The following is a 24,019-nucleotide window of genomic DNA, read 5'->3' as shown; positions in this document are numbered from 1 at the left end:
GCGGTGACATGCCTGCTGACATCCGACCCGCTCCGATCTGCCAAAGTGTGACGGAGGAAAACCCTACTTTTCCTTCCGTCTGGCGGATAGGATCGGGCGACCATGGACTTTACGGTCCGTCGTCATCCGATCCCCCATAGAGGAGAGCGGCACTCTGACAGGTCGGTCCCTGCACAGTGTGCAGAGACAGACCTGTCATCTGTCAGCTCAGCGGGGATCAACAGAGCGCTCCCCTCTGAGCTAAAGCGGGACCTGCACGTGGACATCCCCGTGTCAAAGGGCCCCAAGCCAGGAGTAAGAAAAAGGTCAGATGCAGCGCTCATTCACACAGATGACTGAGGGGCAGTGAAAATAGATTAAGCCACATTTATACCGCCACAGACCGCTGCTCTAAAAGTGCAAGTCCACCATAAAACTAAAATCCCTACAGATATCCACATTCCAAGACTAACCTATCTAGCCCTGTTAAGAAGAAATCAGTATACATAGACCTTTTATGAAGCCGATCCGACCCGATCTCCAGCGGTGGAAGCTCTGCAGAGGACACAGCCGAAAACTGCTGTGAAATGAATAGGAAGTGATGTCAACCATAGACTTACTATGGGGCTTCCATTGTCCGATGTGTCCTCTGCAACCACCTCCACAGCAAAGCTGACTGCTCAGCTTGGGATTGGGTCGGAGCGGCTGCAGAAAAGGTATGTATACCGATTTCTTCTTAACAGGGTTAAATAGATTAGTGTTCGATCGTAGATATCTGTAGATGCAGGGATTTTAGTTTTAGGATGGACTTCTACTTTAAAGCTGTGATGGTAACCATACAGGGCTGTACACGTATGCAGATTTTTTTTTTACCCCATGTCACATTTGCTGAATGTGAATAGAGCTGTGCTGCAACCATGAGCCAAATGCTTGGCCTGCAGTTGCAGGATTGTATGCTCATTTAAAATCTCAATTTAGCTGTCAAAAATAAATAACACATTCAGGAGACGCAAATCGCTCTTCCTGAACGCCTTACAGCAACTCCTGTTCCACCTCAGATAGCTTTTCAGTGGGGTGGCAAGGGCTACCTCCCGTGTGAATGGGTCTGCAAGTAGAAAAGAAATATACTGATGGCTAGACCCTTGGTCTTCTACTTGCATTTTCTGGGCACAGCTTCCACACTAGAGATCATCTTCAAATAGAAACCAATAGTAACCATTGCAGACTTCTAATACTAGCTGTCTGGCTGTCATGCTAATGAACAGCAGCTTCAATACTTTGAGTTATTAACTCAAAATCAATATGCAGCTCAAGAGATCTGATCTTGCTCTGACAACTTATTTTAGGGAAACCAATCTGTCACGAGATAGAAAGAAGGCTGCCATTGCTGACTTCATCTTAGCTCCTTAGCTATTATGCTGACCCTCTTGCATTTCAGGTCACTGACCAACAACAAACATGCAAAGACTTGTAACTTTTCTCTAACTTTCCAGATCTGCATAATTATTTCAGGTCAGTGACTCAGGCAGTTTCGAACCCTGTGGCAATAACATAGCTCGAATTTGCAGAATTTAAAAAATGCAGTTAAGTCTAAAAAAAAGAAATGGGAAAAAAAAAATATATATATATATATATATATATATATAAATAAATAAATCTCGATTTGAATGCTAAAATGTACAAGATCATACAGGGAGTGCCCTTGAGCTCCTAGTGATAGAAGCCAGGGTGCTAAATATATTCCAATTGTAAGCCATTCACCTTTTTTTATAACACTGTTCCCCTAAAACCAACCCTATTAGTACCTTTTTTATAACACTGTTCTTCGAAGACCTTCTAAAATCGCTTTTGATCAGGCCACATTACACGTTAACAGAATTACGTTGTGAAGAGCGAAAAAACTAAATTGTAAAATGTAGACTAGAATTTCCAAGCACATTCACCTGATTTTCCAGTCATAACAAGGGGGCACTATTTCTTTTACCGTTATCAATGATGGGATACTATTCCTCCTACCGATAGGGGCCCTACTCCTCCTTCTGACCACCAACCCTGAGGCCATTATTTATTCTCACTGGTGCTGGGCCCGGGACATTTTCTGCCCCCATTGGCCACAATCCGGCCCTCCTAAAGTCTCAAGGACAATAAACTGGCCTTTTGTTTGAAAAGTTTGGAGACCCCTGGCTTAAGCCATTTATTTTGTAAAAATATGGCAGTTTAAAATATTGTGTGCATTTGTTAAAAGTGGACCTTCATTCAAAAAATAAAATTACCTTTATTCTCTTCCTCCCTCCCGCTTTTAACTAAATCCCATTTTTTGTTTTTATTTTTTTCAGGAAAACAAGCTTCTCTTTGTGATGGTAATGGCTCTCACTTCCCCAATCCTCATGAGGCAGACGTCCCCTCAGAATATCCCCCACCATGTAGCCTCCTTGATAAGGTCACATATTCCAAGAGGCTACAGGTCCCCTCAATTTGATCCCAGTGGGGCCAGCTGTGAGTCATCATAAAGTGACAAATGGCTTGCAAAGCCAAGATAGCAGTATCTGTAGCTGCTTACTTTCCTCTTTAACCACTTAAGCCCCGGACCAATATGCTGGCTAAAGACCCAAGGGGTTTTTACAGTTCGGGACTGCGTCGCTTTAACAGACAATTGCGCGGTTGTGCGACGTGGCTCCCAAACAAAATTGGCGACCTTTTTCCCCCACAAATAGAGCTTTCTTTTGGTGGCATTTGATCACCTCTGCGGTTTTTATTTTTTGCGCTATAAACAAAAATAGAGCGACAATTTTGAAAAAAAATGCAATATTTTTTACTTTTTGCTGTAATAAATATCCCCCAAAAACATATATAAAAACATTTTTTTCCCTCAGTTTAGGCCGATACGTATTCTTCTACCTATTTTTGGTAAAAAAAAAAAAATCGCAATAATCGTTTATCGGTTGGTTTGCGCAAAATTTATAGCGTTTACAAAATAGGGGATAGTTTTTTTTTTTTTACTAGTAATGGCGGCGATCAGCGATTTTTTTCGTGACTGCGACATTATGGCGGACACTTCGGACAATTTTGACACATTTTTGGGACCATTTTCACAGCAAAAAATGCATTTAAATTGCATTGTTTATTGTGAAAATGACAGTTGCAGTTTGGGAGTTAAACACAGGGGGCGCTGTAACATTTAGGGATCACTGTGTATGTGTTTACTAGTGTAGGGGGGTGTGGCTGTAGGACTGACATCATCGATCGAGTCTCCCTAATAAAAGGGATCACTCGATCGATGCGCCGCCACAGTGAAGCACGGGGAAGCCGTGTTTACACACGGCTCTCCCCGTTCTTCAGCTCCGGGGAGCGATCGCGATGGAGCGGCTATAAACAAATAGCCGCGCCGTTGTCCCGGATCGCTCCCCGAGCGGACCCGACCTCCGCATGTACCGGGGGGGTCCCGATCGGACCCCCCACCCACGTCTAGGCAGGCACGTACAGGTATGTGATTGTGCCTGTCCGTGCCATTCTGCCGACGTAAATGTACATGAGGAGGTCGGGAAGTGGTTAAGTAACATGTATAAGCAGGGCTTTTTTTCAGGGGGAACTTGGGGGAACTCAGTTCCACCACCTTTGGCTCAGACCCTTTGGTGCCTGCTCACCACAATCACTTGTAAACACAGAAGTCTGGTTTCTGTGTTTACAAGTGACAGCTCTGCACTCTGTGTGTAACCCCCATGAACTCTGCATTCTGTATGTACTGCAATCCTGGTATTTAATGCCCCTTTAAGACCCTCCTACTGTTTGTGAAATCTGAACGGGGTCGTGGTTGAGTTCCTGCACCTATTTTCTGAGAAAAAAAGCTCTGTGTATAAGATCATTATTATGAATAGAAAAATCAAATACTTGATTAGCCATTTAAGCAGAATTCACAAACCGTTTTATATATATTTTTTTGCAACTGCATATTTTTATGTGTATACGTATATTGTAGCAACATACACCGGCCAGTCATAACATTATTATGACCACCGAAAGGTAACGTGAATAACATTGAATATCTTGCTGGCATCTGAATGTGGGTGGGTTATATTGGGCAGCAAGCAACAGTGCGTGTGGGTTAGTTAGAAGTCAGGGGACTTCAGTGCCAGACCCAGTGTTATTACTGTAGAACCTTACTTGTGAGCGCTGCGTCTGCACTTTTTAAATGCTTTTTATACATTAAAATAAATTTGAGTATTTTACCTCACGTGTAATATGTGAGATTGTTAGAACATACTACACTATATGCACATGTTTTCTTAAGGGCACTTTCACACTAAGACGGTGGAGGTGCCAGCGGTAAAGCAGCGCTAATTTTAGCGTTGGTTTAGTGGCGCTTTTCAGACGCTAGCGGTGTGCTTTTAACCCCCGATAGCGGCTGATTAAGGGGTTAAAAGTGCCTGTGTAGCAATGCTGCCAAAGCGCTTTGCAGGCAATTTGGTAGCGCTGCCCATTGAAATCATATACACCGCTCCTAAAGCGCCCCAAAGATGCTGCTTGCAGCAAGCTCACCACTCCAGTGTGAAAGCACTCGGGCTTTCACACTGGAGTGACAGGAGAGGCATTTTACTGGCGATATATTTAGCACTAAACTGCCTGTAAAGCGCCTCAGTGTGAAAGTAGCCTTATATATGTACAGCAGAGTGTATGGAGATACAGCCAGCTGAGGTCAGCACATATCTGGGAGCTATAGTTTCTGGATGAGACCAGATGATCGTCATACCTGTAGAAGGCTTTTTCCTAAAAGCCTGTTTGATCTGCATTAATTTACAGAACCACTTGCAAGGTGAGCAAGCATTTTAGCTGGTGGTGGAGCACATAGTTTATAAGGGTGAAGAGCTCTTAACGCTTAAACCTTTTTTTTTATGCTTTTGGATATAAACGGTGGACGATTTGGAAGTTTTTTTTCAGTGAAGAACATCGTTTTTAAGGGTGAAAGGCCCTAAACACTGACACTTGTTTGAACTGTAGCACAGTTTATGAGGGAGTGCTACTTTAAATTTATTGCTGTTTTTCATGTTTTTGAATTTTTTTATGTCATTAAGGGGTTGATGTCATATGAATATGATTTTTATATGAGAGATTTTCTATAATTTGTTTAAGCACCTATGCATATATTCACTTAATACCAGAGGAGGGTTCATCTGTTTTAATCAGCGCAAATACACACTTTTTTTAAAATCAGCAAGCGAACATGCTGTCCCTGAAGCTGATGTGTTGAAAGCAGAAATAATGGGCAACGTAAGGACTTGAGTGACTTTGACAAGGGTCAAATTGTAATGGCAAGACAACTGGGTCAGAACGTCTCTAAAACTGCAGCTCTTGTGGGATGTTCCCCGTGTGCAGTTGTCAGGACCTACCGAAAGTGGCCCCAGGAATGAAAACTGGGGACAGTCATGGGTTGTCAAGACTCATTCATGACCGTGGGATGTGAAGGCTACTGTAGCTCAGATTGCTGAAAAAGTTAATGCTGGTTCTGATGGAAAGGTGTCAGAACACACAGTTTATAGTAGTTTGTTGCATATGGGGCTGCATAGCCGCAGACTGGTTAGGGTGCCCATATTGACCCGTGTCTACAGCCAAAGGCACCTACAATGGTTAAGTGAGCATCAGAACTGGAACATGGAGCAATGAAAGTAGGTGGCCTGTCTGATGAATTCAAGAATGGCTTGAGGAACAAGACAAGTCTGATCCATGGAGGCCCCACCTCGCAACTTACAAAATGTAAAGGATCTGCTACTGACAGCTTGGTGCCAGATACCACAGGATACCTTCAGAGATCTAGTGGAGTCCATGTCTGAATGGATGACCATAAGGTTATGGCTGATCTGTGTATATTTATCATACCTCTCAGAGTGATCTCTTGAAAAGCCTTGAATATTTTCCATTTTCTTTAGGAGCACAGTCAGCTCAGACTGCATATATGAAGACTTATCTGAGTCCTTTAAATTCAAAATCATTTCTTTAATTCTGCTCATTTGTGTTGTTAATCCTTGTCCCTCTCCTCTCAAGGCCTGTTAAACAAAAAACACAAAACACTTTCTATTAAACAAAGGCAAAGAACACTTATTCTAGGAGCAAATCACTTCCAGAATGGTGATATCTGTATAGTATGTTCAAGCAAAACCATGTGAACTATAGCTGACAAAACTTTTGCGATTATGCCCAATCACTGTTCTAGTAAATATAATAATATATTGTAGTGGGGTGCCTGTGAAACAAGTTTAAGCCTAGGTTCCCATTGGAGCGATTTGTCATGCGATTTGAGAGATCAAATCGTAGCCTATTGGTGGCAAAGGCACTGTTCCAATCGGTGCGATGCGATTTTGCGGCACCGCACCAATTTGCAAAAATGGTTCCTGCACTACATTTTGACGATTTCAGGTGCAACTTCAATAGACATCCGTGTATGAAGGCACACAAATGTCTATCAAGTAGCACCTGGAAATCGCGCTGACCTTGCTACTTTGAAATCGCGCTACTTCAAGTGAAGTAGCGCGATTTCAAAGTAGCATCAACGTGAAACCAGGGCAAAATGACAGGAAAAGTAATTGATGGGAAATATGTTCTTCCACGTATTCTTAGATTTACAATCGAAGATAATACCAGCAAAGACTTCAGGGTAAAGAAGGATAGTTCTTTACCCTGTGTTGGTAAAGTCAGTTACAGGGCTGGTTTTATTGCGAGTCTGAATGAGCTCTGGGTGGGACAGACTCCCAAGTCCGTGGGCCACAGTTTAATGTTTTATTTTCAGGTCTTGATTAAGACAGCTGGTCCAAGCTCTCGGTGAGAGAGTGTGTGTCTCCATGTGAGGAGGCAGCTTGGAGCGTGGCTGTTTATCCCTGACTTTGGATAAAAGTATTTGCGTTTGTAAGGACACTTACTACAAAACCAAGGACTGGTCAGACTACGGGACACAGTAAGGCTCGGTAGAGCAGAAGTTTATTTTTTGTTTGATTGATGGCAAGATGTCCTTTTTCAAGATCTTGCCATTATGACTGATTACAAAGATGTTCTAATTGGTATAGGTCCGACATGTCCTAGTCCACAATAGTGGGTTGTGTCACTAGCCTATATGAATGTGCAGAAGGCAAACAAGCTTCAAATATAACAGTGTTTCAGATATTTTCAAAATAGCCCAGGTCAGATGGGCCATTTATATTATTTATTATGCTGCTGTAGGTAATTGAAGATTTTGAGCTGACCTGTGTTAGGACCTGTCTCTGCAGGCTTTTGTATGCATCATAGCTACTCATCTCCCTGTACAAGTTGATAAATTCAAAAACAGCTCTGCAAGAAATCAACTGCAGGCCAAGTACCCATCAGTGTGCTCTAAATGATCTTATAAGCCCGCTATCAATTGTCACAGGCCCAAAGCCTCTCTTCAGCTTATAACTATAAATTGTGGTTGGCGCATACGATCCGACTAAGATTCTTCCTTAATTGAGCTTTTCATTAGAAAACATACTTATGTTCCCCATGCTACTTTTTGTAGGCCGATTACTTGGTTCTCAAAGAATGAATGGCTAGGTGTGTCTAAAGCTACTATAGACTCAAGATAAGTCCCTTATCTGGATGAAACTGTACATATCAGGAAATGACCACCTTGTTTCATTAATCCTATATGACAACACTAAGATTAAAACCGTTCCACGCAAAGTATTTTGGGAAATACTAAATGGTAAAAATTATAAAAAAAGGAAGAAAAAGAAAAAACAAACAAAGATTGGTACAAAGGTACCTCTAGATCATCTATTTTGCCGGAGAGCTCTCGGAGTGTATCTTGGTCAACGTTATAGACATTTCTCTGTAGTGTTCGAGTCTCATAAATCTCTAGTTGCTGACGAATCCTTTGCAGTTCCAATAAAAGTTGGTTTTCCTGCTTCAGCCTCTCCTGGTCGATTCCAATACTACCAATACTACCAGTACCGCTTTTCACATTTTGACTTTGTGTCTGTGTGACGTATTCTACTCTTTCAGCTTAGAGAAACAAAAAAAAATATAATACAAATATCTTAATTATAAGCAGAATATTTTGAGTAAAAAAAAACATTTATGTAACAATTTTTTTCCTGCCCGACACAAGTAAAAAAATAAAATAAAAAGAATATGTAGATATTCATCATATTTCTGAAATGTATTTCAATGTTACTCTCTTTTATTATTAAATGTAATAGTTACCCAGTTGAAAGGATAAGTTCACCTTTTGGAACAGGTTACATGTTCCACCTGTATTTAGGGAGTAATATGCAACATGATCCAGCTCCTACCGCCTCTCCCCCCCCCCCCCTTCCTCAGCGCAACAGTCCCAATTCAAAAACAGTGCAGCTGTGCGGGGCCCCGCCCACACAACCGCGTCATTCATTCACAGCTGTCCAGCCACCACCACAGATGGCTTGAAGTTCGGAATGACTAACAGAACTGATATGGATACATGCATACTGCTAAAATAAATAAATAAAACTCTCCACCACCCCTGTATAAACAGGAGTAGTTGTTTAATACAACTGAAAAAACATAAGTATGTTTCTACAGATGATCAACATCCATTAGTACATACTGTACACTGTGCATTTACATCCATGGACTTGCATAGCGTTATTTACATCTGACGTTTTTCAGTTCCCAGCACATCTCAGTGTGTGCAGTTTACATTACAGAGCCCATTTTAGTATATATATATATATATATATATATATATATATATATATATATATATATACACACACACACACACACACACACACACACACACATACATACACACACACACACACACACACACACATACATACATGCATCTACAGTGCTGAACGGCAGTCAGCATTACAATACATCTTTAAAAATGCATTCATCTACACATATTACACATATGCAACAGTCCTTAAGTGGTCTTTAAAAAGGTTGCAGTATTGGACCGACTGGACAAATGCTGTGACTGAAACCTAATGTCACAGACCCAGAAATCTTCTCTTTCTATCTTTCTTGACCGAGCAATACCTTCAATCTTCACACTGACTCTTATTCTTCTTTTTTTTTTTTTGGTTTACTTTATTTGCCGAGTCCCAATTGGGAAACTTCCATCGCTATAAAGCACTATGATTTACACCTCCTCTCCACTCCTGTGACAGTAATGTGCCCAGCCGGGGTGTCACATCAGGGGAGAGGATTAAACATGTTGAAACTATCCATGTTGTTATCTACCTTATGTTCATTATGCTTGTTATTTGTTAGTGGACACAAACTGTTGAGATGTATCACTTTATACAACATCGTTGCACGACGTACAATACTTAATTGTACTTTGTATTCCTTATGCAAACTCAATAAAACTATTGAAGAAAAAAAAATAAAGGTTGCAGTACATATTATCCATAACTACGGTACATACTAGTGGTATTTGGGGGTGGCTTTTTCGTTATAACTGTAGTAGTTTCTCGAGTTTGCCCAGGGAGCTGTACCACCAATTTCTGATAATGGTTCTGTGCTTCAGAGAAGTGACTTTGCATTTTCCTCTTCTCATCATCGCCAAACATGTTTGAGCCTTGGCTATTCCTCATGAAATCCTGGTAATGCAACTCCAGATCTGTAACCACCTTTTGGTAGTCTTCTTGGCGCATAGTTTTCAGCTGTAACATGAAATCATGCATTTAGTAACCATGAGATGTATATCCTATAATCACTTAGGGGCTACTAAAATGCCAGGATTATAGTAAGAGATATATTTGCAGACACCAGAATTCACAATATTTGGACAAATGCAATACCTTAGCAAGAGTCATGGCTCTAATTTTCTCGATGTCAATCATACAGTAGTGCCAAGATACCAAACTCTTCATGTTGATATATAGCTGGCTCCACACGGTTAGAATTGCTTCATAAAATTGCTCAATTCTAAAATAAATAAAGTTTATAAAAATACAGATAATAAATGGTGTATAGGAAAATTAAATGGTGTATGCGATTTATACAAATCTAAATCTATACATTAGGGAAAAAAGACCTACTAGAAATGCAGTAAATTAATAATCACATAATCAAGACTTGCAGAATTTTTCCACTGCTCCCATGGCTCAAAGAAGCCACATTTAACTGTTTGTCAGTTGGCAATACAGTACCTGTACATTTAGCAACTGCCTACATTTCCCCTTTCTTTTGGGAGATTTCCTCCTACCTACATTTATATCTATTGGAAATCTGCTTAAAAATATGCTGTGTCACTTAAGATATGAGTACATCTGCAGTTTTCGCTTATTCATCCTAATACTAGTTGAACCTGCCAGTGAAGTCAACCTAATGCAGCTTCCTGTGATGGGGTGACAACAATGCTGCACTGCTTTTGCATTCAGAGAAAAAAGTTTATCTTTTGAAAGCTGAGCCTTTTTGCACTACAGTGAAATAAAAAACAATTGTTGGCCGAGTGGCTTTCAGCATTGTCACTGCTGATTTACATGCATGTAGTGTGTCAATTGGCACCTGGCCACATGTAGTCTTGCCCGCTGCTTTCTCGAATGACAGCACTGCCTGTGTTGCTGAAACCCTACCACTGTGTGCTGCAGTGGTTGGGAGGGGAAGCATGTAAGACAGAAATGAAATAGGCTTTGGCTCAGTCAATTAAGGTAGGGGGGCATTTTTTGTTTACTTTATAAGGCTTGTGCTTTGCATAGTAATTCGATTTGCTACTTCTTTATACAGGAGCCTTTAGTTCTACTTTAGCCATACCCCAACATATCCAAAACTAAATTTGGGTTTTACATACACTTAACAGAATATTAAAGTTAAACCATCCAGTCATCCACAAGAGTTATACTTTAAAGTAATCACATTAAAGTTATAAAAAGTGAGGTTATTAACACCGCGTTAAAAAGGGTTTGTACCTATCTGTCCAGTGGCCTAATTTGCTCTCTTGCAGCGTGCTGTGCATTGACTGAGGTTCCTCTTAACTCCTAAATCACTACAGTGTCCTGCAGGGACTAATGTCAGAAGGAGAACCACAGTGGAAAGTGGGGGGGGGGGGTGGCTGGATTATGCTATTTGACAGACAAGAGGCGTTCAAAAGTATTGAGTGCAGAGCTCCTTTTCAGAAAATGGCCATTGGACAGGTAGGTAAAAAAACTGCTTCTTTCACAGGATATTCCTCTTTTTTTTTTTTTTATTCCCTGACAGGGTAGCTTTAAAAGGAACACAATTGAACACAGAGCCACTGTAACCTTCACTGAAAACTTACTTAGAAGACAAATCCACAGCCTCTGGGTTTGGTGGTGGGATAATCAAACTGACAGAAGGAACAACCATATCCAACCCACCAGGACCTGTTACATTCCATTTGCTGCGTTGAGAGTTGTTCTTCAGAATGCATTCATCTCCCTTATGTATTACTTTCTGTGTGGAAAGTGTAAGGCTCTGGTTATTTTTGCAAAACACGAAATTTGTGAAACACTTATGTATAAATTGCTGCATACAATTGTAACACAAAAGATATACTTTATAAATTACACTTAGTTTTATATTATTGACATGCCCGTTCTGCTGTATAGTTTTTAAATTCCATAAGTGAGTAACCTAATAAAAAAAAAAGCTAAATGTCCCTTTCCTTATTCAGATTTAATAGTTCAAGCAAATAAAGAAAAGGCTTAAAGGAGTTGTAAAGGAAAAACATTTTTGGCCTAAAATTAATGTCTGCAAGGTAGACAGACAGAATAGTGTAATGATTCTGTTAAAAAACGAGTAAATACCTATTAAATTCCTTCATCTATATCATCTCCGGCGTTCTAGTTTCTGTTCTCTCATTCACTTCCTGGTTTGCATCGCTCGTTCATGTAAGAACTACATTTCCTAGTATGAACTGCGGCACGCCCAGTAATTCACACCTCCTTGAAGTCTAACATGTAGAGAGCGTCCTGCCACACAGATGTAGTTCCCAGGAGGGGGTGAGCACGTTACTGACCACCGCAGTAAAGCCTTCCTTCACGGTGGTCAGTAAAATCAGACAAGCAGGAAGTGAACAGAGAAGAAATAGAGCAACTTCTGAGCAAAAACGAACAATGAGGAAGTGAAAAGAGGAATGTCTGCAGGTAAAGGATGCTTATTATGAAAAAAAATGTTTTCCTTTACAACCCCTTTAATATTGCACCCAAAACAAAACTTTTAATGGAAGATCAAAAAAATAGAATCTGGATCCAATCTACATTTATTTTACTAAATTATGTGTGTACGAATAATACCTCCCCAGGTTTGCCAGCCCATCCGCTTTTTCAGTGGGTTCATGCAAGGTTTTCACTTACCAGAGAAAAAAAAGTATAGATATTAAGTGCAAAATACACCAACTTCTAGATCCAAAGAATCCAGAATATCAGAATACAACAGATACTCACTGGCTGAAATAATTCCAGCTCTTTGGTCCTTGCACTTTTTTTTTTTTAAAGTCCACCAATATAAAAAAAAATGTGCATTATACCTCTCCTGCCAAGATTAAAAATAAACCATATAAATATATATGTAAACCAGAAAAAAAAACAAAGACCTCAATCACAAAAAAATATTCAAATAAGTATAAAGCTATATTACCTGGTCCTGCTTGTAGTCACAGAGTGCCTTTAGAACAATTGGCTTGTCCCTCCTGTAGTCTGGATTGCGTGGTTTTAGTTGTATTATTTTCTTTGACTTATTGACTAGGTTTTGAACTTGCCTCTTGTACTCATTTATTTTTTCTCGTTCTTTCTGGAAATTGAAGAGAAACAAAAAAAGTAATAAATATTTAAAAGTTTGATTACATCCTATTCAAACTGCAATTATACTATGAGGGCTCCCCAGCTGGTAGGTATGGCGAGTTTCTCCCTCTACTATATAGATTCTGCTATACCCATTTCTTTGACCGACTGTGGTACTAGAGGAGCATACAACATGCTTTTCCTATTTGTTTTCTAACCACTGATCTCACCGGTTTCAGTTTGCCAAAAGGTGCTACTACTAATGTTTATAGGCTCAGTTACATAGATATATTATAATTAAGCTATTGTATGCCATCTATATTGATCTTAAAATACTAGTATGGGGCATTTTACATGCTACCTCTCCATTGCAGGAATTTTTAATACACTGATTAGTGTGCCTAAGAAACTATATTTTCCCATTGACACCTGGCAATAAGAAATACCTAGTTTCCAGGGCCAGGTCACATAATAGATTGTGAGCCCAAGAGGTACTATAGAAATTATAAGGAGATACGTTATAGTCTCACAGTTATTGCTACAATCATTTATTTACGAAGTTTATTAGATATTCTACTTTTAGAGCTTTCCCTTTTGCATACATAAAAAAAAAAAAAAAAAATTTATGCACTTATTGACCAAATATTAAAGTGGAACTTTACCCAGAACAACTTGATAAAAAATAATGTTATTTAAAAAGGAACATACATTTTACATTAATAATTATGTTCCCGTTTTTTCTTGCAGTAGGCTGCCATTTTGCTGAAGCCCAGAGCCCCTGAAGAGCAATAAATCTTTAGGCCGTCAGCAGATTGACCTCTAGTGGCTCTATTTTCAGCACAGTACAGAAAAAGTGTGTCTTACCATATGCAAAGCAGGGTAAAACAGTGTATTATTGGATCTTAAACCATTCAGGCACTTATTGCTAATATTTTACATTATTTTACAGCTATACCTGCAAAAGGGGCAAGCCTAAGTGATCTAGCAGGACTTCATTTTCAGACTTAAGTTCCTAACCAGATAAAGTTAAATAAAAATCTTAACTTACAAATTAGCCATTGAACATTTCACAAGATATACTTTATTCATCACCCAAAAAAAAAAAAGTCTACCGGACTAAGGGGATTGTTTAACCACTTTAAGACCGTCCACCGCACATATACTGCGGCAGGGTGGCTCTATTGCACGAAACAATGTACCTGTATGTTGTTTCATGCAATAGATACTGTGATACACAATGTCCGCTGTCCACCTGCGATCGCTGCACAGAGTGATGTAAACAAGGCGGATCCCTGTTCTGACAGGAGACAACGTGGAGATCTGCTGTTCCTAGTGATCAGGAAAAGTGATCTAACTGTGTGGGGGAATAGGTTCACTGGGACAACAGAGAGAACGCATCTAGGGAACACAGTTAGCCCCTAGTTTTAACCCCTTCCCTGCCAGTGTCATTTTTACTTTGATCAGAAAATTATTTTAGCACTGATCACTGTAATAATGTCACTGGTTTTATTTATTTTTTTGGATATGTATTATAGCAGAAAACAAAAAATAGTTTTTGTTTTCAAAATTGTCGGTCTTTGTTTATAGCGCAAAAAATAAAAACCGCAGAGGTGATCAGATACCACCAAAAGAACGCTCTATTTGTGGGAAAAAGGACAATTTTGTTTGTGAACATTGCACGACCACGCAATTGACAGTTAAATCGACGCAGTGCCATATTGCAAAAAATGGCCTGTCATTAAGGGGTAAAGCCTTCCGGGGCTGAAGTGGTTAATACCTTACCCAAATCCTTAAAATGACAAAATACCCAGTTTCATATTGGTTTTCTCTGATAGGGTGTTTCTGTCCCTAGTATATGCAGGGTAACAAACTGGATCATGGAATGGGTCATAAACATTAGGATAGATGTTGGTGTACCAAAGGCAATAAATATTAAGATCAATGCTAGTGTATCAAAAGTAATTTTTTTTCCTCAGCTCTTTGTAAACAACCACTTTCTTTATCTTGCAGTCAATGTATGGTAATTTTCAAATACCTCAAGATCTTTAATCATCTCCAAGACACGCTGCAATGGCATACTTTTGTCACATGGGTACTTCTTCCTGATGGTATCTTGTAGATTTGTCAAGTAGCTTTCTGTGCTCTGTGCCTCATCGAAAAACTGTATTGAAATGAATTTAGACGCAAGAACAAGAAACTTAATTTTTATCTAGTAATATGTCTGCATAAATTCTATAGCAAGCCACAAGGCAATATATCATATAAGCCAGATGATGCTTTTACTACTACTTTGCTTTTTGATTGCTAGCTGATCATTTTCACGTCATCAGGGAGGCATGTCCTAGCATACACGTTTATCAACTCTACATATACTTTATGAGGATTACATACAGTTTTCTGCTTTCTCAAAAGCTGGAAGCATTTAAATTACTAGGATCCTAAGATGAGAGTGTATACCACAGTAATGTTTTACATTTCTCTTTTAGCAATATACCCTTTACCAGTAATAGTAAAATATCCTACACAAGGATTTTACTGCTCGTCAATTCATTCTATTCCTTTTTTGGATTTTTATTGGAGTTTTATTGTTTTTTTATTGACTTTATGGCTCTCCATACCGCTTTCGATTAATGTTTGACTATAGTATAAACATAATTGTTTAAAATACAGCAAAGCGCATAAATCCTCAGATAATGATCACTCATCTCAGCCGGTTCAGCAGGAACCAGCCAAGATTCGAACCATGTGTGGCATGTTGAATGTACCAAAGTTGATCTGCTAAATTAGGTACAACCAGCTTGCCGGGTTTAACATGCGATTATTGCAAGCGACCGTTATAGTTGCTGCCAATAATCACTGTCTGTGTAGATGAGGGAAATTGAGAAATTTGCTCCATCTATGGCCAGCCTAAGGGGGCGTTGTTTGCCCACATTTGTAGTATGTTTTTTTTTCCTCTGCCTAGTAAAGAGAAAAGACTGGAACTGACAAACATTACTCTAAGGCCCTGTACACACGACCAAACATGTATGCCGAAACTGGTCCGCGGGCCAGTTTCAGCATACATGTTCGGTTGTGTGTAGGCGCGAGCGGGCCGAATTCCAGCAAACATTTGCCCGCCGGGCCTTTTCCCAGCGGGCAAATATTCCTGGACGTGTTTTAAAACCGTCCGCTGGAATCCTGCCCGCTCGGACATGTACGGTCGTCAGTACAGACCTACCGTACATGTCCGAGCGCCCGCCGTCCTTCGCATGCGTCGAATGACTTCGACGCATGCGTGGAAGCCTTTAAATGGCAGGCCCGCCCACGTCGCCGCGTCGACGACGCGGACACGCCCCGCGTAGTGTTTACGCGCGGACTTCTGTACGATGGTTAGTACAACCATCGTACAGAAGCCCTCTGGCAGGCATGTACGGTGAAAACGGTCCAACGGACCGGTTTCACCGTACATGTTTGCTCGTGAGTACCCGGCCTAAGGAACGCAGGACTTCAGTCTCTGAGACCATCTAATAAGAAATGGTTTAGAGATCTCAAGATGTGACCAATCTGGATGTCTTAATCTCTGCACGGGATGCCTGATCTCTGCATCATAAATCATAGGCTGTGTAGTCATACAGCTGGAGGGCTTGCATCTGCTTTAGATAACTTGCATGCAACACCTACTGTGGCTTGAGCTCACTTTAACAGCTTTCTGTCGCAAGACTAAAGTGCTCAGAAAAATATACATTGCTGTACCTTTAATAATGGTGGTACTGCATGCTTCTGTTGAAATTATTTACTGGGTGGCAATGCTCCTTGTATTTACTATTTTTCTGGATGCAGCTGCCTACTATAGCTCTTAAGATCCCTGCTGTACCCACTCCCACTCTAGAGAACGCATCTGCATTATGCCCTGACAGACTAATATTAACAGGACTCTTTACATGGACCAGTGCCTCCATACCACTCCAGATGTAAGTTCCCGAGTCAGTAAACCTGGAGCTTGTACACGAGGTTAATGCTAGGTGACAACAGACCATTTTTTTCCCTTTCAACATGCCTATTATGCACTTATTTTGCATTTGGTACTATGATATACATATATTAAAGGCACTATAAGCGGCCATAACTGAATTCTGGCACCGATTTTAATGGGAAGGTTTTATATCCTCCTCTTCCCTGCCTGATAGGAAGCGTTAAAACAATCCAGAGGCACCTAAAATTGAAGATTAAAGCAGCTAGGCAGAAATATAGGAGGAAGGTGGAGTGGAAACTCCAGCAAAACAATGTGTGAGAGGTCTGGAGTGCCATGAGAACCATTAGACCCCTTTTCACACGGAGGCAGTTTTCAGGAGTTTTAGCGCTAGAAATGGCACCTGTAAAGCGCCTAAAAACTGCCTCCCATGCTGCCAAAGTGTGAAAGCCCGAGTGCATTCACACGGGTGCGGTGCGCTTGCGGGACGTTACAAAAAGTCCTGCAAGCAGCATCTTTGGGTCGGTTTAGAAAAGCTGTATACAGCACTCCCAAAACATTGAAATGAACGGGCAGCGCTTCCAAAGCGCCTGAAAAGCGATTCGGAAGTGCCGCCACACAGGCGGTTTTAACCCCTTCTTTAGGGTTAAAAGCACCCCACAAGTGGCTGAAAAGCGCTGCTTAAACAGCGCTAAAGTTCCGCTAAACCAAGCAGCGCTAATGCATGGGTGGCCCCAGTGTGAAAGGGGTCTTGCAGGTTTCAGGCAAGCTGGATGAGGGACTGGGAGATGTGTGGAGATGTCAAATGAACTGAACCAGTTTTTTAAAGGTTCAATTTACTGGCCCTCGCCTGGCCTCCCTTGGACTTGGCACCAAGCTGTAAATGACCAGTGTTGAGGCAAGTACTCTCTACTCCCCATAATAACCATCCTACTCCCCCCCCCCCCCCCCAAAATTGGATACCCTCATCAGCTGTCTGAACAATTCCATTCCTCCTCCATGGGAAAATACAACTATTTTAAAGGTGATCAGGAGAGTAAACAGCTGTGGGGATTTGAGGGAGGAAAATTAGCCGGTCCTGATGGCATTGGCCTCAGGGTGCTTCAGGGCATGAGCAGACCAGCTGGGGGGTGTCCTGCAATGGATTTTTAACCTGAGCCCAAGTCCGTGAAGGGTCCATGTGTTGTGGAAAATGTTTGATCCCGTGCCAAAAATACTGCATCCTTGTGGCTCCAAGGATTACATGCCCGGGACTTTACAAATCATGAACACCTTGGACAAACTAGTTTTACATCAGTTATAGCCCATGGTTAGTACATACTTAGTTTGCCTGTCTGCCTAGATTGAGAGTTGAAGAGGTTATCTTCCTGCTAAACCACATGTATGCACACCTGGATAAACCAGCAAGCACTAAGGGCCATTTTTTTACTTCTTCAGTGCTTTTGAGATCATCAGGCTGACTCTCCAGGGTGAGAAGCCAACAGCGATGCAGGTTGGTGTCTCTTCTGTGTTCTGGATTGTTGACTACCTGACTGGAAGGCCACAGTATTTGTAATTGCAAGACTGTGTTTAAGATAGTGTGGTCAGCAATATTGGTGCCCCACAGGGGAAAGTTCTCTCTCCCTTTCTCTTTACTGTCTATAGAACCGAGTTCAACTACCAGACAGAATCTTGCCAACTTCAGAAGTTTTTCTGAGGACTCTGTGACAGTGGGAGGTATCATCAATGGTGAAGAAACAGAGCATAGGACTGTGGTGGAGAACTTTTGCACATGGTGTGAGGATAATCATCTGCATCTAAGGCTTCAAGTACACAGGACGTTGTTCAACCTCTCCTGAACAATTTAACTTGACAGCTAGAAACCGGCATTTTTGTTAAAATAAAAAATGTCTAAACGATGCTAAACGCAAGTTACCGCGTTTAGCCACGTTTGGCGCTTGAAATGCCTCTAAACACAGCTTCTGAATGCATTTTTTTGGGTTCCAAAAAAAGCCTCTAAACTCAACTGCCTAGAAATGACTAGATGACCCTGTGTACATGTAATGATAAGATACCAGAGGAGAGTTCAGGAGCAATTGAAAAAAATGCCCAACTGCTCCTAAACGTCCATTTACCAACAGCAGTGTACATGAGGCCTTAAAGCGGGGGTTCACCCAAAAAACACATTTTTAACATTAGATTGAGGCCAATTGTGGGAAGCACAATCGGGTGTTTTTTTTTTTCGTAAATCATTGCAGTACATACATACCGTTTTAGAGATAGATGTTCTCCGCGGCTTCCGGGTATGGACTGCGGGACTAGGCGTTCCTATTTGATTGACAGGCCTCCGACTGTTGCATACAGCGCGTCACGAGTTTCCAAAAGTAGCCGAACGTCGGTGCGCAGGCGCCATATAGAACCGCACCGACGTTCGGCTTCTTTCGGCAACACGTGACGCGATGTATGCGACGGTCGGAAGCCTGTCAATCAAATAGGAACGCCCAGTCCCGAAGATCACTCCCGGAAGCCGCGGAGAACATCTATCTCTAAAACGGTATGTACTGCATTGATTTTAAAAAAAAACACCCGATTGTGCTTCCCACAATTAGCCTCAATCTAATGTTAAAACATTTTTTTCGGGTGAACCCCCGCTTTAATGTGACTAGGACAAAGGAGCTGGTTGTGTATGTGAGAAGGAGTAAGTCACCAGTGACCGGTTTCCTGTTTACGAGGAGTTGGTGTAGATGGATGTAGTACAGAATTACAAGTATCTGGGGGCGCACAAAAATAATAAACTAGACTGGAGTAAGAACACTGAAGGTCTTTCAACAACTGCCAGATGATGCTGAATTTTTTTTGAGTCTGTGGTGGCCAGTGCACCCCTGTATGCAGTGACATGCTGGTGAAGCAGGTTTAGGGTGTCCGACAGCAACATAATCAAACTGATCTGCAAAACCAGTGATGTTGTTGGATAGGAGACTTCAGAGAAGAGATGCTGTCCAAAGTATGTTCTTTTTTGGGCAACTCCTCCCTCCCACTCCTCAATACGCTGGCCAGTCTGAGGAGTACTTTCAGCGATAGATTGTTACAACCACAGTGCACCATTGGCCGCCACAGGAAATAATTTCTGCCTATGGCCATTAAGCTATATAAATTCCTCTCCGAGTGCCCGATGCAAGGATATTAATCTGGACTCATGATCCAGATGTGTGTGTCATGTTTATGTCATTACTAGCTTAATTTATGTGTAATAATTCTTAGTGCAATACTTACAGTTAGAAGGTGCAATATTTGTATTTTTGTAGTCTGACATTTTCTGTTACTTCAATTGCTGTTTATTCTGTGAAGTGCTTTAATGGGATTGCACAGTTCATTCACTGTATAGTTTTTTTTACACTAGTATTTATTGTGGTTTATATTTGTTTGTTATTGTGACTTTATATTTTTTATTGATTTTTCTTATTTTGCCTTCTTGAGTGTAACTGTAATTTAATAATTTCCCTGTTTGGATTAATACAGTATTCTGAATCTTATATGCTGTTAACCCCCAAGGCCTTTGTTATGCGAGAAAGCGCAAGCCACATTTAGTATACAGTATGTATAATCCACTAACCTTAATATAAATACAAGTGTGGCATGATTGAAACCCTGAATTTGTTTCTTCATCATGCTAGCTCATAGGCCCCATACACACGATAGAATCCATCCGCAGATAAATCCCAGCAAATGGGTTTCTGCGGATAGATCCTATGGTGTGTACACGCCAGCGGATCTGTTTCCGCGGAGAAATCTCCTCTGGGATGGATTCCAGCAGATCGGATATTTGCTGACATGCACAACAAATCCATCTGCTGGAATCCATTCCAACGGATGGATCCGCTCGTCTGTACAGACTCACCGGATCCATCCGTCCAAAGGGATTCCCCGCACGCGTCGTAATGATTTGACGCATGCGTGGAATTCCTTATATGACAGCGTCGCGCCCGTCGCCGCGTCATAATCGCGGCGACGGCGCGACACGTCATCGCCAGAGGATTTCCGCGCGGATTTCAATGCGATGGTGTGTACACTCCATCGCATCGAAATCTGCGGAAATCTTTGAGAGGATTTATCCGTGGAAACGGTCCGCTGGACCGTATCCGCGGATAAATTCTCTCGTGTGTATGGGGCCATAGTCTTATGTTTAATTCAGATTTTAGAACAGAAAAAGGGCTAATAAGGTAAAAAATTTAATTGTCTGACTGGTGCAGACAATTAAAAAGGCAGGAGTAACATCAGAGCAGTAACAAAACTGAACACATATGCTGTATATGGAGTTGAACGACTCCGAAACTGAAAAGTGTAGTGCTTGTAATTGTTAACTTACTGCAAAGTATGCTGCATTTTCTTTCAAATGGACATCTATGCATTTGGTAATTTGAAGAATCCAGCTCCACTGAGTCTGCAGTGTATCCATGTAAGCCTTAAAGAGAAAAACCTTTGTCAAGGACTGTTCTGCAGTAAATCAACATTAAAGAGAAATGGGACAAAGGAGAACAGACCTCTAGGGACTGACCTCTGATGGAAATGGGTAGGAAGTGCAAGTGTTTCTCCTCGCCGGAGTAGATCTTGTTCAATAAAGCAGGTCACAGACTATACTAAAATGGTGCTGAAGCCCACAATTTCAGATCATTTTATGTCTGCAAGTTTGACTTTCCACTCTGGATACCAGTTGAAAGAAAGAGGAGAAACCCCTGGAAGTTGCACATCTATGTTGTCCTACAAAGATGGATAAAGTGGCAACTTCAGCCTGGACTCCAACCAGGCCACGCCCACCACATTTACTCCACCCCCCAGAGCTTAGTCATTTAATCCCTATGACTAAGCTCCAGGGGCGGAGTGGAAAGCGTTTGGGCGTGGCCTGGTTGGAGTCCAGGCTGAGGTTGTCACTATATCCATCTCTATAGGACAACATAGATGTGCGACTTCCAGGAGTTTCTCCTCTTTCCTTCAACTCTAGCAGCAGCTGTGGATGCACTACCTGTACACCCCCTCTCTATCAAGCCTGAGCGGCACACATACATTTTCCAGGTCACACTGGATACCAGTTTGACAGAGTTTGCCCTCACAAAAAAACAAAACTTTAAGACAAGTCTGGAAAGGCCCCTAATGATGGAGCCAGTTCAGGTAGTACAAATGTCTTTAGGAAGTCTTTTCCTTGGACTCCTTTCTACTACATCTTCTTTACGGATTACTTTCACCAACCCCTTTCTGTTAAATATTTGCTTAGCTTCTGTTTTCCTTTTGGTGTTTACCAATTGCATCACGTTTTCAAGTACACCATAGTACTGGGGACCTTTATGTTCTAAATTTAGAGATCAAGTTCTTTGCCAACTAAGAAAACACATTTGTTTATTATTTGATTTGACGTGAATAAACTAAAAATGTGGAAAATATTTATTCATGTGCACAATGATAGGTTGCAAACTATTTTGTCATGTATACAGTTTGTTTATGTAAATGTCATGTATGATTTAACTCAGAACAAAGTGGGATCCAGGTCCAATCAAAGGGTATCATACACTGGTATCAACAGAAGGTATACAGTGTGTTGGGAGCATGGTGAAATTAGTCTGTTCTATTCCCACCCTGATTTTTAGTTACATGGGTTATAATTATGCATGGCAGATACCAAAATGTATTGGGCAATTGATGTTCATCATTTTCTTGATTAGAAACTGGTCTGCCATTGCAAGTCTAATATAGCTGATCCTAATCATTAAACATTGTCCCAGGAAAAATATTTAGCAAGCCATACACAATCTTGTGTATGAAAACATTTAGAATTACCTCAATCTTGTCTGCTGCTGGGTGCTGGTTGAGAATCAGTTGGTCACTGTCTAGCTTCACCTTATTAAGGTCTTTTTCTTTTACTTCCAACTGGCTCATCAGTTTCTGGAAAGCAATAATAACAATTTAATTTCTTATATGACATGCTTTTAAAATGTTTTTAAATGACATGCTTCTAAATTTTTGTTTGCAAATTTAAATCCTATTCTTGTTGACTATGGTAAATTTGGTAACATAACACAAAAGGTGGTCCATAAAATGTTATGGACACCATGTTTCCTAAGCATTGCAACACAGGTAACTTACAGAAAAGGCTTCTTGTTTCTTTGAGATGTCTCTATTCTTGTCACTCCAATCATAGACCAGTTCTTCTTCCTCTCGGTCATTGATCCACATGATCTCTTTGGATGTGGCTTGAATGATGCCCTGCAGCTGCCGCAATTGGTCCATTCTTTCAAAAGAAGCTTTCTATATGATGAAAAAAAAAAAAAAATACATAAAATTTTAAGCTACCTATACTTGGGAAGGAATTATATCTTCACTGATAATGGTGGTCAGTTTTAAATCTTTAACATGGGCCTAAAAAGGACACACTGATCATATTTTTGCAGTTTTTGTTAATAAGTCATGTAGGACATACACATCAGGATATCAAAAATACATTAAAAAAAACATTTTAAACTGCAGTATATAGATGTGAACTAGATATAGTACTGAATGGCATTTCCTTTTAAAAGGCAGTAAAGGACTTACATTTTACTGTGGGAAAACAGACATGTGTGAAGGCTTATTACTGGTGGTAAGAGATTAGCATTTGGACACAGATGATTATGAGAAGGTTTCTGGCAATGACATAGGACCAGGGCCACAACAAATAGGTCTATATAATTCACATTACAGAAACATACAGCACTGTGCAAAAGTTATAGGCAGGTGTGAAGCAATGCTGTAAAACAAGAATTCTTTCAAAACAATATATTTTAATTGTTTATTTTTATCACTTTTCAAAATACAAATTGAGCCAACAGAAGAAAAATCTAAACCAAATCAATATTTAGTGTGACTACCCTGTGGCATCAGTTCTTACACATGAACACTTGCACAAAGTCAGGGGTTGTGTAGGATTCGAGTCATGCTTACTTTCTTTCAACATTGGAAGATGTAAAGCAGTGCCATCATCACAGAACTATTGGAAACCAGTTGGACAAGTACAACCATCTAATGGCCAGAGACGTTTGTCCACATAATGGTCTTTATGGAAGAATTGCAGCCAAAAAGCTATACATCAGATGTATAAACAAGCCTAAGCAACTCAATAGCGCACAAAAACATCGGAAATGGGGTGCAGAAAAATGGCAGCCGGTGCTGTGGACTGAGAAGTAAAAATTTTAAATATTTGGTTGTAGCAGGAGGCAGATTGTATGCCAAAGGGCTGGACAGTGGTACAATTATGAGTGTCTGCAAGCTATAGTGAAATGCAAGTTTGGGGCTGCATTTGCGCAAATAGAGTTGGAGATTTGGTCAGGATCAGAAATCCAGGCAGATACTT

General features: G+C 40.7%; 1 protein-coding gene across 5 annotated transcripts in view; it reads right to left on the bottom strand.

The window, feature by feature from the left end:
- Nucleotides 1–24,019, bottom strand: part of LOC120940692 (desmoplakin) — a 94,849-nt gene that overhangs the window by 15,734 nt on the left and 55,096 nt on the right. For all 5 annotated transcript variants that reach the window (XM_040353681.1, XM_040353680.1, XM_040353683.1 and 2 more), the window contains exons 7-16: nucleotides 22,777–22,938; nucleotides 22,471–22,575; nucleotides 21,008–21,103; nucleotides 14,749–14,874; nucleotides 12,571–12,723; nucleotides 11,231–11,385; nucleotides 9,771–9,897; nucleotides 9,395–9,632; nucleotides 7,745–7,983; nucleotides 5,851–6,017 (exon numbers count right to left, since the gene is read on the bottom strand). In XM_040353681.1, the coding sequence (XP_040209615.1) occupies nucleotides 5,851–6,017; nucleotides 7,745–7,983; nucleotides 9,395–9,632; nucleotides 9,771–9,897; nucleotides 11,231–11,385; nucleotides 12,571–12,723; nucleotides 14,749–14,874; nucleotides 21,008–21,103; nucleotides 22,471–22,575; nucleotides 22,777–22,938 (1,568 nt within the window). The remainder of the gene's footprint in view (nucleotides 1–5,850; nucleotides 6,018–7,744; nucleotides 7,984–9,394; nucleotides 9,633–9,770; nucleotides 9,898–11,230; nucleotides 11,386–12,570; nucleotides 12,724–14,748; nucleotides 14,875–21,007; nucleotides 21,104–22,470; nucleotides 22,576–22,776; nucleotides 22,939–24,019) is intronic.

This window comes from Rana temporaria, chromosome 5 (assembly GCF_905171775.1).
Source record: "Rana temporaria chromosome 5, aRanTem1.1, whole genome shotgun sequence".
Lineage (NCBI taxonomy): Eukaryota > Metazoa > Chordata > Amphibia > Anura > Ranidae > Rana > Rana temporaria.
This window is presented reverse-complemented; position numbering and strand designations above follow the sequence as displayed.